This window comes from Bubalus kerabau, chromosome 4 (assembly GCF_029407905.1).
Source record: "Bubalus kerabau isolate K-KA32 ecotype Philippines breed swamp buffalo chromosome 4, PCC_UOA_SB_1v2, whole genome shotgun sequence".
NCBI classification, from domain to species: Eukaryota; Metazoa; Chordata; class Mammalia; order Artiodactyla; family Bovidae; genus Bubalus; species Bubalus kerabau.
The window spans coordinates 119,932,439-119,945,018 of NC_073627.1; the positions used below are offsets into that span (position 1 = coordinate 119,932,439).

The 12,580-nt window shown below is 35.9% G+C and overlaps 1 protein-coding gene across 5 annotated transcripts in view; it reads left to right on the forward strand.

The window, feature by feature from the left end:
• The window catches only part of VPS13A (vacuolar protein sorting 13 homolog A), a 266,066-nt gene that overhangs the window by 120,399 nt on the left and 133,087 nt on the right, over nucleotides 1-12,580 (forward strand). For all 5 annotated transcript variants that reach the window (XR_008713637.1, XM_055578364.1, XM_055578365.1 and 2 more), the window contains exons 28-33: nucleotides 1,404-1,469; nucleotides 1,666-1,819; nucleotides 2,841-2,957; nucleotides 3,037-3,140; nucleotides 10,271-10,438; nucleotides 11,707-12,011. Coding sequence is in view for 4 of the 5 variants with exons in the window: in XM_055578364.1 (XP_055434339.1) it covers nucleotides 1,404-1,469; nucleotides 1,666-1,819; nucleotides 2,841-2,957; nucleotides 3,037-3,140; nucleotides 10,271-10,438; nucleotides 11,707-12,011 (914 nt within the window). In the remaining variant the exon portion in view is untranslated. The remainder of the gene's footprint in view (nucleotides 1-1,403; nucleotides 1,470-1,665; nucleotides 1,820-2,840; nucleotides 2,958-3,036; nucleotides 3,141-10,270; nucleotides 10,439-11,706; nucleotides 12,012-12,580) is intronic.

A 12,580-nucleotide genomic window follows, 5' to 3' on the forward strand; every position in this document is an offset into this window, starting at 1 on the left:
GTCAGTGGCTCCATTCCTTTTCTGTTGACTTGTGATAACCAAGTCATCATTTATTAAATATTTATGTGTACTGTCATCTACATATGATTTCGCCTGTGTTTTCATTGACCTGTTTTTATATAAGTGCCACATTATTTTAATAATTATAGTACTTTATAGTAAGAATAATGTTCAGTAAGCATTATATAACTTTAAAGGCCATTTTTTACTATTATTGTTGCAGTTTTTAGTGTTTATATTGTTTATGAATTAAACAACTTTTATCAATATAAAAATGTTTCAGATCTAAATATAACACAGAATATTTGATACCTGGTGGATCATTCTGTCAAAATTTTAACATTCAGGAAGATTTGGGAAGGACCTTACAGAGTTGTGGATGATTAAATGATTGTCCTCTACGTGTGATAATATCTAAATTTCCACTCTTTTTTTTGGTGGGAATTTTTTTCTATTTTTAAATTTACTTTTTAGTTGGAAGAAAATTGCTTTACAATGTTGTAATGGTTTCTGTCATACAACACCACAAACCAGCCATAATTATACATTTATCACCTCCCTCTTGAGCCTGCCTCCCCTCCCCCCATCCTACCCCTCTCAGTCCTCACAGAATGCCTGGCTGGGCTCCGTGTGATATATAGCAACTTCACACCAGCTGTCTGTTTTGCACAGGGTAGTGTATATATGTCTATGCTACTTTCTCCATTTGTCCCACTCTTTCCTTCCCCGACTGTCTGCAAGTCCATTCTCTATATCTGCATGTCCATTCCTTCCCTGAAGATAGATTCATCAATATCATTTTTCTAGAGTCCATATATATGCATTAATATATGATATTTGTTTTTTTTCTTTCTGACTTCACTCTGTATAACAGGCTCTAGGTTCATCCACCTCACTAGAACTGACTCAAATTCGTTCTTTTTTTTTATGACGAATATTTCATTATATGGGCTTTCCTGGTGGCTCAGAGGTTAAAGCATCTGCCTGGAATTCAGGAGACCTGGGTTCGATCCCTGGGTTGGGAAGATCCCCTGGAGAAGGAAATGGCACCCCACTCCAGTACTCTTGCCTGGAGAATCCCATGGAGGGAGGAGCCTGGTAGGCTACAGTCCATGGGGTCGCCAAGAGTCAGACACGACTGAGCAACTTCACTTCACTTCACTCTTCACCATATCTTCTTTATCTAAATTTCTACTCTTGGTGATAAGATAGTATATAGCATTTATTGAATACTTGTTCTATACTTACCAAGTTTCTTTTGTTCTGGTGAAGCAGTTGTTTAATTATATGTATGTAAATAGCTCAAAAAATTATATAAATGTGTAGTAGGACCATTGTGTAATTGTATGTGCAGTTGTGTTCCCGTGATAATCTAACAGATTTGTATTTCTCACTTTGTGTAGGCTGAAAATAATTTACCTGCAACAATATTGAAGAATGCTTATAACAATGTTGTGCAACTGATAAAGGTATAAGTGAATAATAATTTATTTTTCAGTTAGATACTGTATTTCTAAGCAAATGTATTATAAAAATTTTAACTGGAACTGTAAGATCCTTGAGGATAAAAATTGACTATTATAAATTGTATCCTTTATACCACAAAGAACATAGAACAGGCAAACAAATATTTGTTGTGTTACTAAAATCAGTTTTGTTCCTTAGGTGAATTTTTCCTCTTTGGATATTCATTTACATACTGAAGCACTTCTGAGTACAATAAATTATTTTAATAATATCCTTCCATATTTGGAGGAAAAACCAGCCCCGGTGCATGTTGTGGAGACTGAAGACAAAGAGGAGGTTGTTAAAAAAATAAGTATGTTTCTTTAAAATTCAACTTCAAATTTTACCAAGTAGATCAATAAATTTTGGTTCTTGGCTTATTAACTTATGATATTGACTTCAGAATTCTATTGCCTAGATTAATATCTGGAAAGATTCATTATGTACCAAGTTAATTTTAAAAAATATTAGTAAAGTGATAATTGCTGAAGAAAGTAGCTTTTATTTATCTAGTCATTCATTTTAGTTGACTCTGTCCATGGGATTCTCCAGGCAAGAATAATAGAGTGGGTTGCCATGCCCTTCTCCAGGGAATCTTCCTGACCCAGGGATCAAATCTGCACCTCTTTTATCTCCTGCATTGGCAGGCGGGTTCTTGACCACTAGTGCCATCTGAAAATTATAAATTTAATATAGTTAGATTTCATGAATTTAAAACCCTAATTCTGGGAAAGATTGAAGCAAGGAGGAGAAGGGGTTGACAGAGGCTGAGGTGATTGGATGGCATCACCAACTGAATGGACATTAGTTTGCACAAACTCCAGCAGATGATGAAAGAAAGGGAAACCTGGCGTGCTGCAGTTCATGGGGTCTCAAAGAGTCAGAAAGGACTGAATGACTGAACAAAAAAATATTATTTTAGATTAGAAACATAGAACTAACAAAATTATAATAATATGAGTGTATATTTTTAAACCAAGTGCTATTTTTAAGCAGTCAAAAGTTATAAGTTGGATAATAAGTATCACCTTGTTATCAGTAAATTGCCAAAGACTGATTTTACAGCTATGACTTAGTTTCAAATGTTATTCTCATCTAGAACTATTTTGTTTTGTCTCTTTGTCTACATTTGTTTGACTTTGGTTTCATTGGATTTGATTTTTTTTTAGAATTCATAACTTAGTAGGTAACATATTATTGCTTGCTTTCAATTTGCAAATCAGATGTTCCTCTAGTATTTGCATTATTGTTGTGATTTCAGTTACTTTATAAGTTAGTAAGATAACTACTAAAAATTTTGTCATATGTTTTACAATATGAGTTTCTTTTTGCAGCTTTAAAATCATCCAAGAATGAAGATACTATTACCTTGCAGATTTTAGCAGAATTATCATGTTTACAGATCTTTATTCAAGATCAGAAACGTAACATTTCCGAAATTAAGATAGAAGGTAACAGGATTTGATAAAAAGTGAATTCAGAACTACTAAATGAAGGAAGAAGAATTTAATGATTCTTTTTTCCCCTTAGGGCTTGATTGTGAAATCATTATGAGGCCATCAGTGACTGAAACAAATGCAAAGCTAAGGAATATAATTGTCCTGGATTCTGACATAACAGCTGTATACAAAAAGGTATGAACTTGTTTCTGTTAATTAACATTATTAAATATAGTTGTCCTTTAAGATTAGTCATCAGTTCAGTTCAGTTGCTCAGTCATGTCTGACTCTTTGCGACCCCATGAACCGCAGCACACCAGGCCTCCTTGTCCATCACCGACTCCCAGAGTCCTCCCAAACCCATGTCCATTGAGTCAGTGATGCGATCCAGCCATCTCATCCTCTGTCGTCTCCTTCTCCTCCTGCCCTCAATCTTTCCCAGCATCAGGGTCTTTTCAAATGAGTCAGCTCTTCGCATCAGATGGCCAAAGTGTTGGAGTTTCAGCTTCAACATCAGTCCTTCCAATGAACACCCAGGACTGATCTCCTTTAGGATGGACTGGTTGGATCTCCTTGCAGCCCAAGGGACTCTCAAGAGTCTTCTCCAACACCACAGTTCAAAAGCATCAATTCTTTGGCGCTCAGCTTTCTTTCTAGTCCAACTCTCACACCCATACATGACCACGGGAAAAACCATAGCCTTGACTAGATGGAACTTTGTTGACAAAGATAATATCTCTGCTTTTGAATATGCTATCTAGGTTGGTCATAACTTTCCTTCCAAGGAGTAAGCGTCTTTTAATTTCATGGCTGCAGTCACCATCTGCAGTGATTTTGGAGCACCCCAAAATAAAGTCTGACACTGTTTCCACTGTTTCCCATCTATTTGCCATGAAGTGATGGGACCGGATGCAGTGATCTTCGTTCTCTGAATGTTGAGCTTTAAGCCAACTTTTTCACTTTCCTCTTTCACCTTCATCAAGAGGCTCTTTAGTTCTTCTTCACTTTCTGCCATAAAGGTGGTGTCATCTGCATATTTGAGGTTATTGATATTTCTCCGGGCAATTGAGATTCCAGCTTGTGCTTCCTCCAGCCCAGCGTTTCTCATGATGTACTCTGCATATAAGTTAAATAAGCAGGGTGACAGTATACAGCCTTGACGTACTCCTTTTCCTATTTGGAACCAGTCTGTTGTTCCATGTCCAGTTCTGACTGTTGCTTCCTGACCTGCATATAGGTTTCTCAAGAGGCAGGTCAGGTGGTCTGGTATTCCCATCTCTTTCAGAATTTTCCACAGTTTATTGTGATCCACACAGTCAAAGGCTTCGGCATAGTCAATAAAGCAGAAATAGATGTTTTTCTGGAACTCTCTTGCTTTTTCAATGATCCAAAAGACCTGTACTTTTTTCCCTCTATAATTTTATTTGTATGCATATTTATGGTTAAAAATCCAATTTTAAAAAAGCTACAAAATGAATTTTCTCACTTGTATCTTCTTGTCCTACCCCCATTTTCCTTTCCTTTTTTGTTAACTTTGATTCCAGTGTATATTGTTATTTATTCATAGTTCTATTGATATTTGGTTTCTGTTCTTTTGTTTTATGAGCATTGCTTCTGTAACTAGTCTTATACATGTCTCCTGGTATATTCTTGGACATATCTCATGTAAGCATTTCCAGAGAATCATGTACTCCCAGGAGCAGTGGAAGAGAGATCTGGTATTTTATTTCCATCCCAATGCTCGAAATTGTTGTGTTAAGTTTTTTGAAGATCTGGAGTATATAATATGGTGTTTTCAGTTTGTATTTTTCTTACCAGTAATGAAGTTGCATATTTTTCACATATTTATAGACTATTTATGCTTGCTTTTCTATGAAATGTCTGTTAAACCCAGGTGCCAGCAAACTTTTTCTGTAAATAGCCAGATTGTAAGTCTTTTAGGCTTTGTGGGCCGTGCAGTTTTTGTTAAAACTATTCAGCTCTGCTATTGTAATGTGTAAGTAGCCATAGGTAATGTGTAAATGAATGATTTGATTGTGTTCCAATAAAATTTTATTTTATGGATAATAAAATGAAAATTTCCTATAACTTGCATGTGTCACAAAATATTACTATTATTTAGATTATTTTTAACTACTTACAGATACGAAAATCATTCTTACCTAATCCTGCTGTTGATAGTTTGCTGATGCCTGATTTGATTTACCAATTTTGGGTGAAGGAATGTTAATTTTTTCCTCATTGATTTGTAAGAAATCATTTAATATGTTCTGTATTATTCCTTGCTTAGTTTATTTTTGTTTCGAATAGTTACTCCCAGTTTGGTTATGATGTCTTTTGAGAAACAAAAGTTGTTAATTTTAATGAAGTTGAATTTTATCCTTCTTTTTTGGTTTGAGAGTGTTATGTTTTCTAAATCAATCGGTTCTGTGAATTCATAAAGGTATTCCCCTATGTCACCTTCTAAAAGTTATATGATTTTGCCTTTCACTTACATCTTTCATCCTACTTGAAACTGATTTTGTTTTAATATGATTGAGGCTGGAATCCAGTTTCACTTTTTTGAACATTGGCTTCTTTTTTCCTAGCATCATTTATTTAAATAGATATCCTTTTCTTACTGTGTACAGTTACTGTTCAGTTGCTAAGTCATGTTCGATTCTGTGTGACCCCATGGACTGCAGCATGCCAAGCTTCCCTGCCTAGAGTTTGCTCATACTTGTGTCCCTTTAGTTGATGATACTATTCAAGCATCTCATCCTCTGTCATCCCTTCCCCTCCACCTTCAGTCCCAGCATCGGTGTCTTTTCCAATGAGTTGGCTCTTTGCTTCATGTGGCCAGAGTATTGGAGCATCAGTCCTTCCAATAAATATTCAGGCTTGATTTCCTTTAGGATTGACTGGTTTGATCTCCTTGCTGTCCAAGGGACTCTCAATAATCTTCTCCAGGCTTGATTTCCTTTAGGATTGACTGGTTTGATCTCCTTGCTGTCCAAGGGACTCTCAGTAATCTTCTCCAGCACAGTTCAAGAGCATTAATTCTTCTGTGCTCAGCCTTGTTTATGGTCCAATTCTCACATCCATACGTGACCACTGGAAAAACCATGGCTTTGACTGTACAGACCTTTGTCAGCAGAGTGATGTCTCCACTTTTTAATACTCTGTCTAGGTTGGTCATTGCTTTTCTTCCAAGGAGCAAGCGTCTTTTCATTTCATGGCGGCAGTCATCATCTGCATTGATTTTGGAGCCCAAGAAAATAAAATTGATAAGTTAAATTTCATTCAGTGAGATTCAGGGAGATTGTTTTGTTTTGTTTGTTTTTCAGGGATTGGGGAAGACAAGAATACTTCATAGATTGTGTTGAGTATCTTCAAAGGATGCACAGTTTCTTGCTATCTTTGTAATGTTAAAAACCATCATTTCATTAAGGGTTGCAAAATGGTAATACTCTGATTCAGAATATTCAAAAAAATTTCTTCTTTATTAAATGGGAGTCTTGACCAGTCTTTATGCTGACATCCCCAAAATTTTGGCTACTCATAAGTTTATTCCCCAGTAGATTTCTTAGTCAGGGCTCATAGTTGTAAGAATGATACTCCACGAACATTTGTATGTTGCATTACATTTATATTTGCAGAGTACTCTGACTGGATTTTGATTCTTTAGCTTGCATTTTCTTTTCTAGATGATTTTAAGCATGTTATTCTATATTTTCTGGCCTAGTGTAAATGTTCAGTCAAACTGCTGGTGCTGAGCCTGTTGACAGTTTCACTTTCTTTCTCTTAGAAGGACTTGGTAATTTTGCCTAAATATTCAGAGCTGATTGGAAGCTTTGTGTAGGTAGGACTTTGGACAGGTGAACATCATGGCAGATTGTAGGCAGTAATGCAGTGATTTTATAGCCTCAAAACTTGAGTATCTATAGAGTTTTTGTTTGTTTGTTTTCTTTTTCTCTCAGGCCAGTCATTTTCCTTTTAGAAAAGTATTGTAAGTATAGGCCTGACAGTGTAAGTTCAGGGAGCCAGTTGGATGAAGAATGAGGGACCTTATGTTTCAAAATACAGGTTTTTACTTAAAATACCCATCTTTTAGTATGATCTTTTTATTTACCCTTTATCTATGCCTGTTGTCTCCTAGGCCACAATCTCTGCACTAAACACTGTTTTATGAAAATTTCTTCTCTTCTGTTGGACTCAAGGGGGGTAGTCACAAGTCACTCATGTGACTTATGGAAGTTATTCTGCTTTTCATTGATTAATTTAATAGTATTAGGGATATTATTGTCTACCTTCTGATAATATTTTACTGCTTATGTAGTATATCCTAGCAACACTCTACTGTCAGTTGCTACTTTTGTTGCCGTTCACAGTATTATTATAATATGTTTTACTTTTGTGTATGCTGAAAGTTCTCAATGTATATGTACTGATTTAGGTTTAGTTTTCTTTTAGAGAAATTAATTTTTTACAAGACATATACCATCTTACCTTTATTCTAACCATTTCTGGAATTTTTTCATGTAGCTTCAAAATTTTGTTATTTTTATTTCCACTTGAAGAAGTTAATGATTTCTTATAATGCATCTCTGCTAGTTATGATTTATCTCATCTTTTGGCAGGAAGGAGGGACCAGACCTAGGGAAAAAAGCACTTTTATTTCACCTTCATTATCTGAGTGATACTTTTGCTGTGGCTGCTGCTGCTTAGTCACTTCAGTCATGTCCGACTGTGTGACCCCATAGACGACAGCCCACCAGGCTCCCCCATCCCTGGGATTCTCCAGGCAAGAACACTGCAGTGGCTTGCCATTTCCTTCTCCAGTGCATGAAAGTGAAAAGTGAAAGTGAAGTTGCTCAGTCATGTCTGACTCTTAGCGACCCCATGGACTGCAGCCTACCAGGCTCCTCCATCCATGGGATTTTCCAGGCAAGAGTTCTGGAGTGGGGTGCCATTGCCTTCTCCAGATACTTTTACTAGGTGTACATAATTTCTTGTCTTTATCTGACTGCCTTTCTGGATTTGTGTATAGTGTGTCTATATAGATGTAAGTATATTTTCATATTTGTCCTGTTTGAAGTTTTTTGTGCTTTTTGGATCTCTCTCTATATATTTTTTATGTCTTTTCAGGTAGTTCTTTCTACCTCCATCTCCCTCCTTCCTCACCTCCCTTTCCTCCTCCATCTCGTCCCTATTCTTCCTCTTGGGTTCCAAAAATTACTTTTAGATTCTTATTAGAGATCATCTCATGACCTTTAGATCCTCTGTTCTTTTCCCATTCTTTTCCCATTATGTTTCATTTGTATAATTTCTGTTGACCTGTTTTTAAGTTCACTCATTGTGTCCTTGGTTCCATTGAATATAGTGATAAACCCACTGAAAGTGTTCTTCATCTGCTACCCTGTTTTTAAATCTTTAATGTTTACCTTTTTTTTGTTTGTTTTCCATTTCTTGGCTCACATTCTTTAGTCTGTTCATTCATATTTTCCACATTTTCCACTCAAAGCACCTGCCTTATTAATGATAATAATTAAAAATCCATTGGCTGAATGTTTCAACATCTGTGTTATAGGCAAGTCTTTCTGTTAATTGCTTTGTCATTCATTTTTTTTCCCTTCTTTTTGGGGTGTTTTGTAGCTAATGATTGACTGTCAGACGTCATGTATAGGGTAACAGAGATGGTAGTGAACAGTATTTATGTCTGAAAGCGAGTGTGCCTTCTTTTTCTGCTAACGTGTTAGCATGGGGAGTTAAATCACGTTAATGGAGAGCTGAGGGCAACAAGGTTAGTGCCTTTCCCATCGTTTCTTAAGGCTTCTGTTTGAGGCAGTAATCCTGATGGTACTTTGGGCCTTTTCCAGGGTGGAGGCTTCTCCTTTCTTTGAGGATTGTAGCAAGGAAATCTTCCTCTGGTATTCCACTGTGACCCTAGTCACTTAGGAATTTCCAACATAAAGTGCGCAATGAAATGCTTACAACTGAGTGTGAGCTCCTCTGTGTCTGTGACTCCCAGGGATTCTGTGTCTCCCATTATTAGTTCATAGTCAACCTTTACCATTTTATCTCAGTTCTTCTTACCTAATGTTATGGTATATGGCATCTCTTTTCTCCTGCCCCTTATCCTAGGTGAGCTGGTGCTTAAGATTCTGTCTTTCTTGAAAGTACCTTATTTTTTCTTTAGATTTCAGGCCGCTTGGTTGGCTTGTAGCCTCAGATTTCTAATGGTTTTAAGAAAAGTTAAGAGGCTTCCCTGGTGGCTCAGAGGGTAAAGTGTCTGCTTACAATGCGGGAGACCCAGGTTCAGTCCCTAGGTTTGGAAGATCCCCTGGAGAAGGAAATGGCAACCCACTCCAGTATTCTTGTCTGGGAGATTCCATGGATGGAGGAACCTGGTGGGCTACAGTCCCTGGGGTCGCAAAGAGTTGAACACAACTGAGTGACTTCTCTTTCTTTCTTTAAGAAAAGTTAAAAATTTTATAGTTTATCTGTTTTTGTTTTTCTCATTCTTAAGGTTTGCAATGACCTCTCTTCAGCATTCTGTATCCTAGGCAGAAGCAGAATACCTATAGACTTAAGTAGAGTCTCATCTTACACCTCAGCCTTCAGTCAACTATCTCTGATTCCTAAGGTTTTTTTTGTTTCATGGTTGGAATTTGTTTACTTATGGTTCTTCAGCCCTCTGCCCTGCTTCTAGCATTTAGAAGGGTCAAGAAAACCATAAAGTAGTTAAAAATTAAGTTAGTGAGTACTCTGTTTATCTTTCAAAATATTTCTGTCATTCCACATCTGCTAATATCTCCAACCATTTTTAATTTATTGCGGAGCTTGAGACGTCATACTGCTATAGGTAATTCTTATTTGGCAGTTGAGATGACTCAACAAACTAATAAGGAGCAGAAGTTTTGTGATAGGAGAAGACTCCTTTGAAGGATCTGGAAAATCTATTCACATACCTCAGATCAAGAAAATAGATTATCAGTTTTGACAGTGAATGAAAAATACATTTATATGGCAGTTCTCAGTACAAAAGTATACTCACTAAATGAAAAGGTGTAGTCTGATTTTTTTTTTTTTTCCTGTTTTTCCCACTAAAAAAAATCTTGTGCCAAACCTACCAAATTGATTGCATCCCAAAAGGGAACCGCCACTTCTGTTTTGAATAATCTTGTGTAGATTCTAGTAAGGATGTTAGAATTGTTGTCTTATTTATACTTGGCTTGACTGTTTTGAAGATTTTCCAAATATGTGTGTATGTTTTGTTTTTATTTTTGCCCTGAAGACATTCTATCCAAAGTGGATTTTGACGATTGAAATTTTCTCTCTTTAAGGCTGTTTATATTACCGGAAAAGAAGTTTTCAGCTTCAAAATGGTTTCTTATATGGGTGCAACTGCTGGTTCTGCATACACAGATATGAATGTAGTTGATATGCAAGTTAATTTAACTGTTGGTTGCATTGAAGTAGTTCTTGTCAAAAAATTTCTGTATTCTATATTGGTAAGTATGTTAATTGATTTTTTTATTTATTTTTGCCTACTAGTTGGAAAGTGTTTGCTGTTTCTCAAGCATAGATAAGGAATTCCTTGCTTGATTATTTCCCCCTGCTTTTTAAAAATATTCTGGGTACCGTTTATCGTGACTGAAATGTATAGTATCGTTTATATACTATCATTTTTCACATGGGAATGTTCTAGTTAATTAAAATATGTATTTTATAGACATTAAATATATGTACATTTTATATATGTTATGTATATTAATTTAATTCTTTCTTTTATGTATAATTCGTTTAAGTATTTTACCTTTCAGCTCTTACTAAAAGTGCTAAATATACAATTGAAGTCCGGTTTGGTTTCAGATAATCATTAGGAAAATTACATTTCCTATTGTATTCTATGAATATTTGGGGCTTTGTGGGATTTAGATTTAATCCCTATGACATTTCCCTAAGGTATATAAACTCTATTTCTGCCTTTCATAGTTTGTTTTTCTTTTGCTGGCAGCCGATATTTTTTCCTGTGACTGTCATGCCTGTCTCTGACTTCACTATTCATTCCTTTAACTAAATTGTGGTATAAACTAGATAATCAGTTAGTTCTGTCAGTCAGTCGTGTCCGACTCTTTGCGACCCTGTGAACCGCAGCATGCCAGGCCTCCCTGTCTATCACCAACTCCCAGAATCCACCAAAACCCATGCCCATCGAGTTGGTGATGCCATCCAGCCATCTCCTCCTCTGTCGTCCCCTTCTCCTCCTGCCCTCAATCTTTCCCAGCATCAGGGTCTTTTCAAATGAGTCAGCTTTTGATTCTAAATAAATAATATTGTTGTCTCTGTGGTCTTTTTAACTGAGGTTATCATGCAGTTTTTCTTGACAAACATTTTTATTACTGTTTTACCTTACAAATGTAAATAAGCTCTGTGTGCATTGAGGTTTTATAGGGAAATACAATACGATTGTTTAGCCCTTAGGAAAGTGAGATTAAAAGAGAAACAGATACCAGTGAAACATTGCAGTATCCCCACGCTGCTTTGTTCCAAGGACTAGGTTTTTATTGTTTTACTGTGTTTCTGTATCTGCATCTTTTTGTTTCCCAACTTCTATTGCAGAAGATTAAGGTTTAATGTAGACAGACTTTGAATAAATGTTGCTTAGTTGTACCAAGAGAAAGTTTTTCTTACGGAAGTAAAATCATAAATAGTGATACATTTAATAATTTCTTTCATTAATGGTAGCCTTAAGAATATAATTCTGTTTTCTTTATAGGCTTTTATAGATAATTTTCAAGCAGGTAAACAAGCCTTAGCGGAGGCAACTGTTCAGGCAGCAGGAATGGCTGCTACTGGTGTAAAAGAACTGGCACAGAGGAGTTCTAGAATGGCATTGGATGTTCACATCAAAGCCCCTGTTGTGGTTATCCCACAGTCTCCAGTTTCTGAAAATGTTTTTGTTGCTGATTTTGGACTAATTACAATGAAAAATACATTCCATGTAATAACAAAGAGTCCGACCAACCCCCCACCCATTATTGATTTGATAACGATAAAGCTAAGTGAAATGCGACTATACAGGTAAGCTTTTCACCAGTATATTTATGTAGAATGCAGTCTTTTTCTAATTTTTTTCTATTAAAGGCTTTGGTATCTTGAGTCTTCTTTTTAGAATTGAATTTAATTTTATTATAACTATACTTAATTTTGTGGGTTTTTTTCCCCTTCCTCAAGTATTTCTTGATAAAATCAATTATTGTCTTCTAGTTTTTAAAAACCTAGAAAACACAGGAAGCTCAGCTCGGTGCTCTATAATGACCTAAAGGGGTGAAATGGGGGAAAGAGGGAGACTCAAGAGAGATGGGGGTATATGTCTACTTATGGCTGATTCACATTGTTGTACACCAGAAAGTAAATGTTGTAAATCAATTATATTCCAATAAAAAAAAACATTTAGTGATTAAATAAATACCTAGGAAAATATTAGATAATTAGACATGCTGTAAAATTTGTTATCTGAGGAAGTATATTTGTATTTATTGGCAGTTCTTCATAAATTAGGAGGTTATGGAAGAAATAGGAGAATTTCTAATATATTCATTCTCTCTGGAAATACAGCATGCCCAAAGTACTCTATCAGCTTTGTGCTG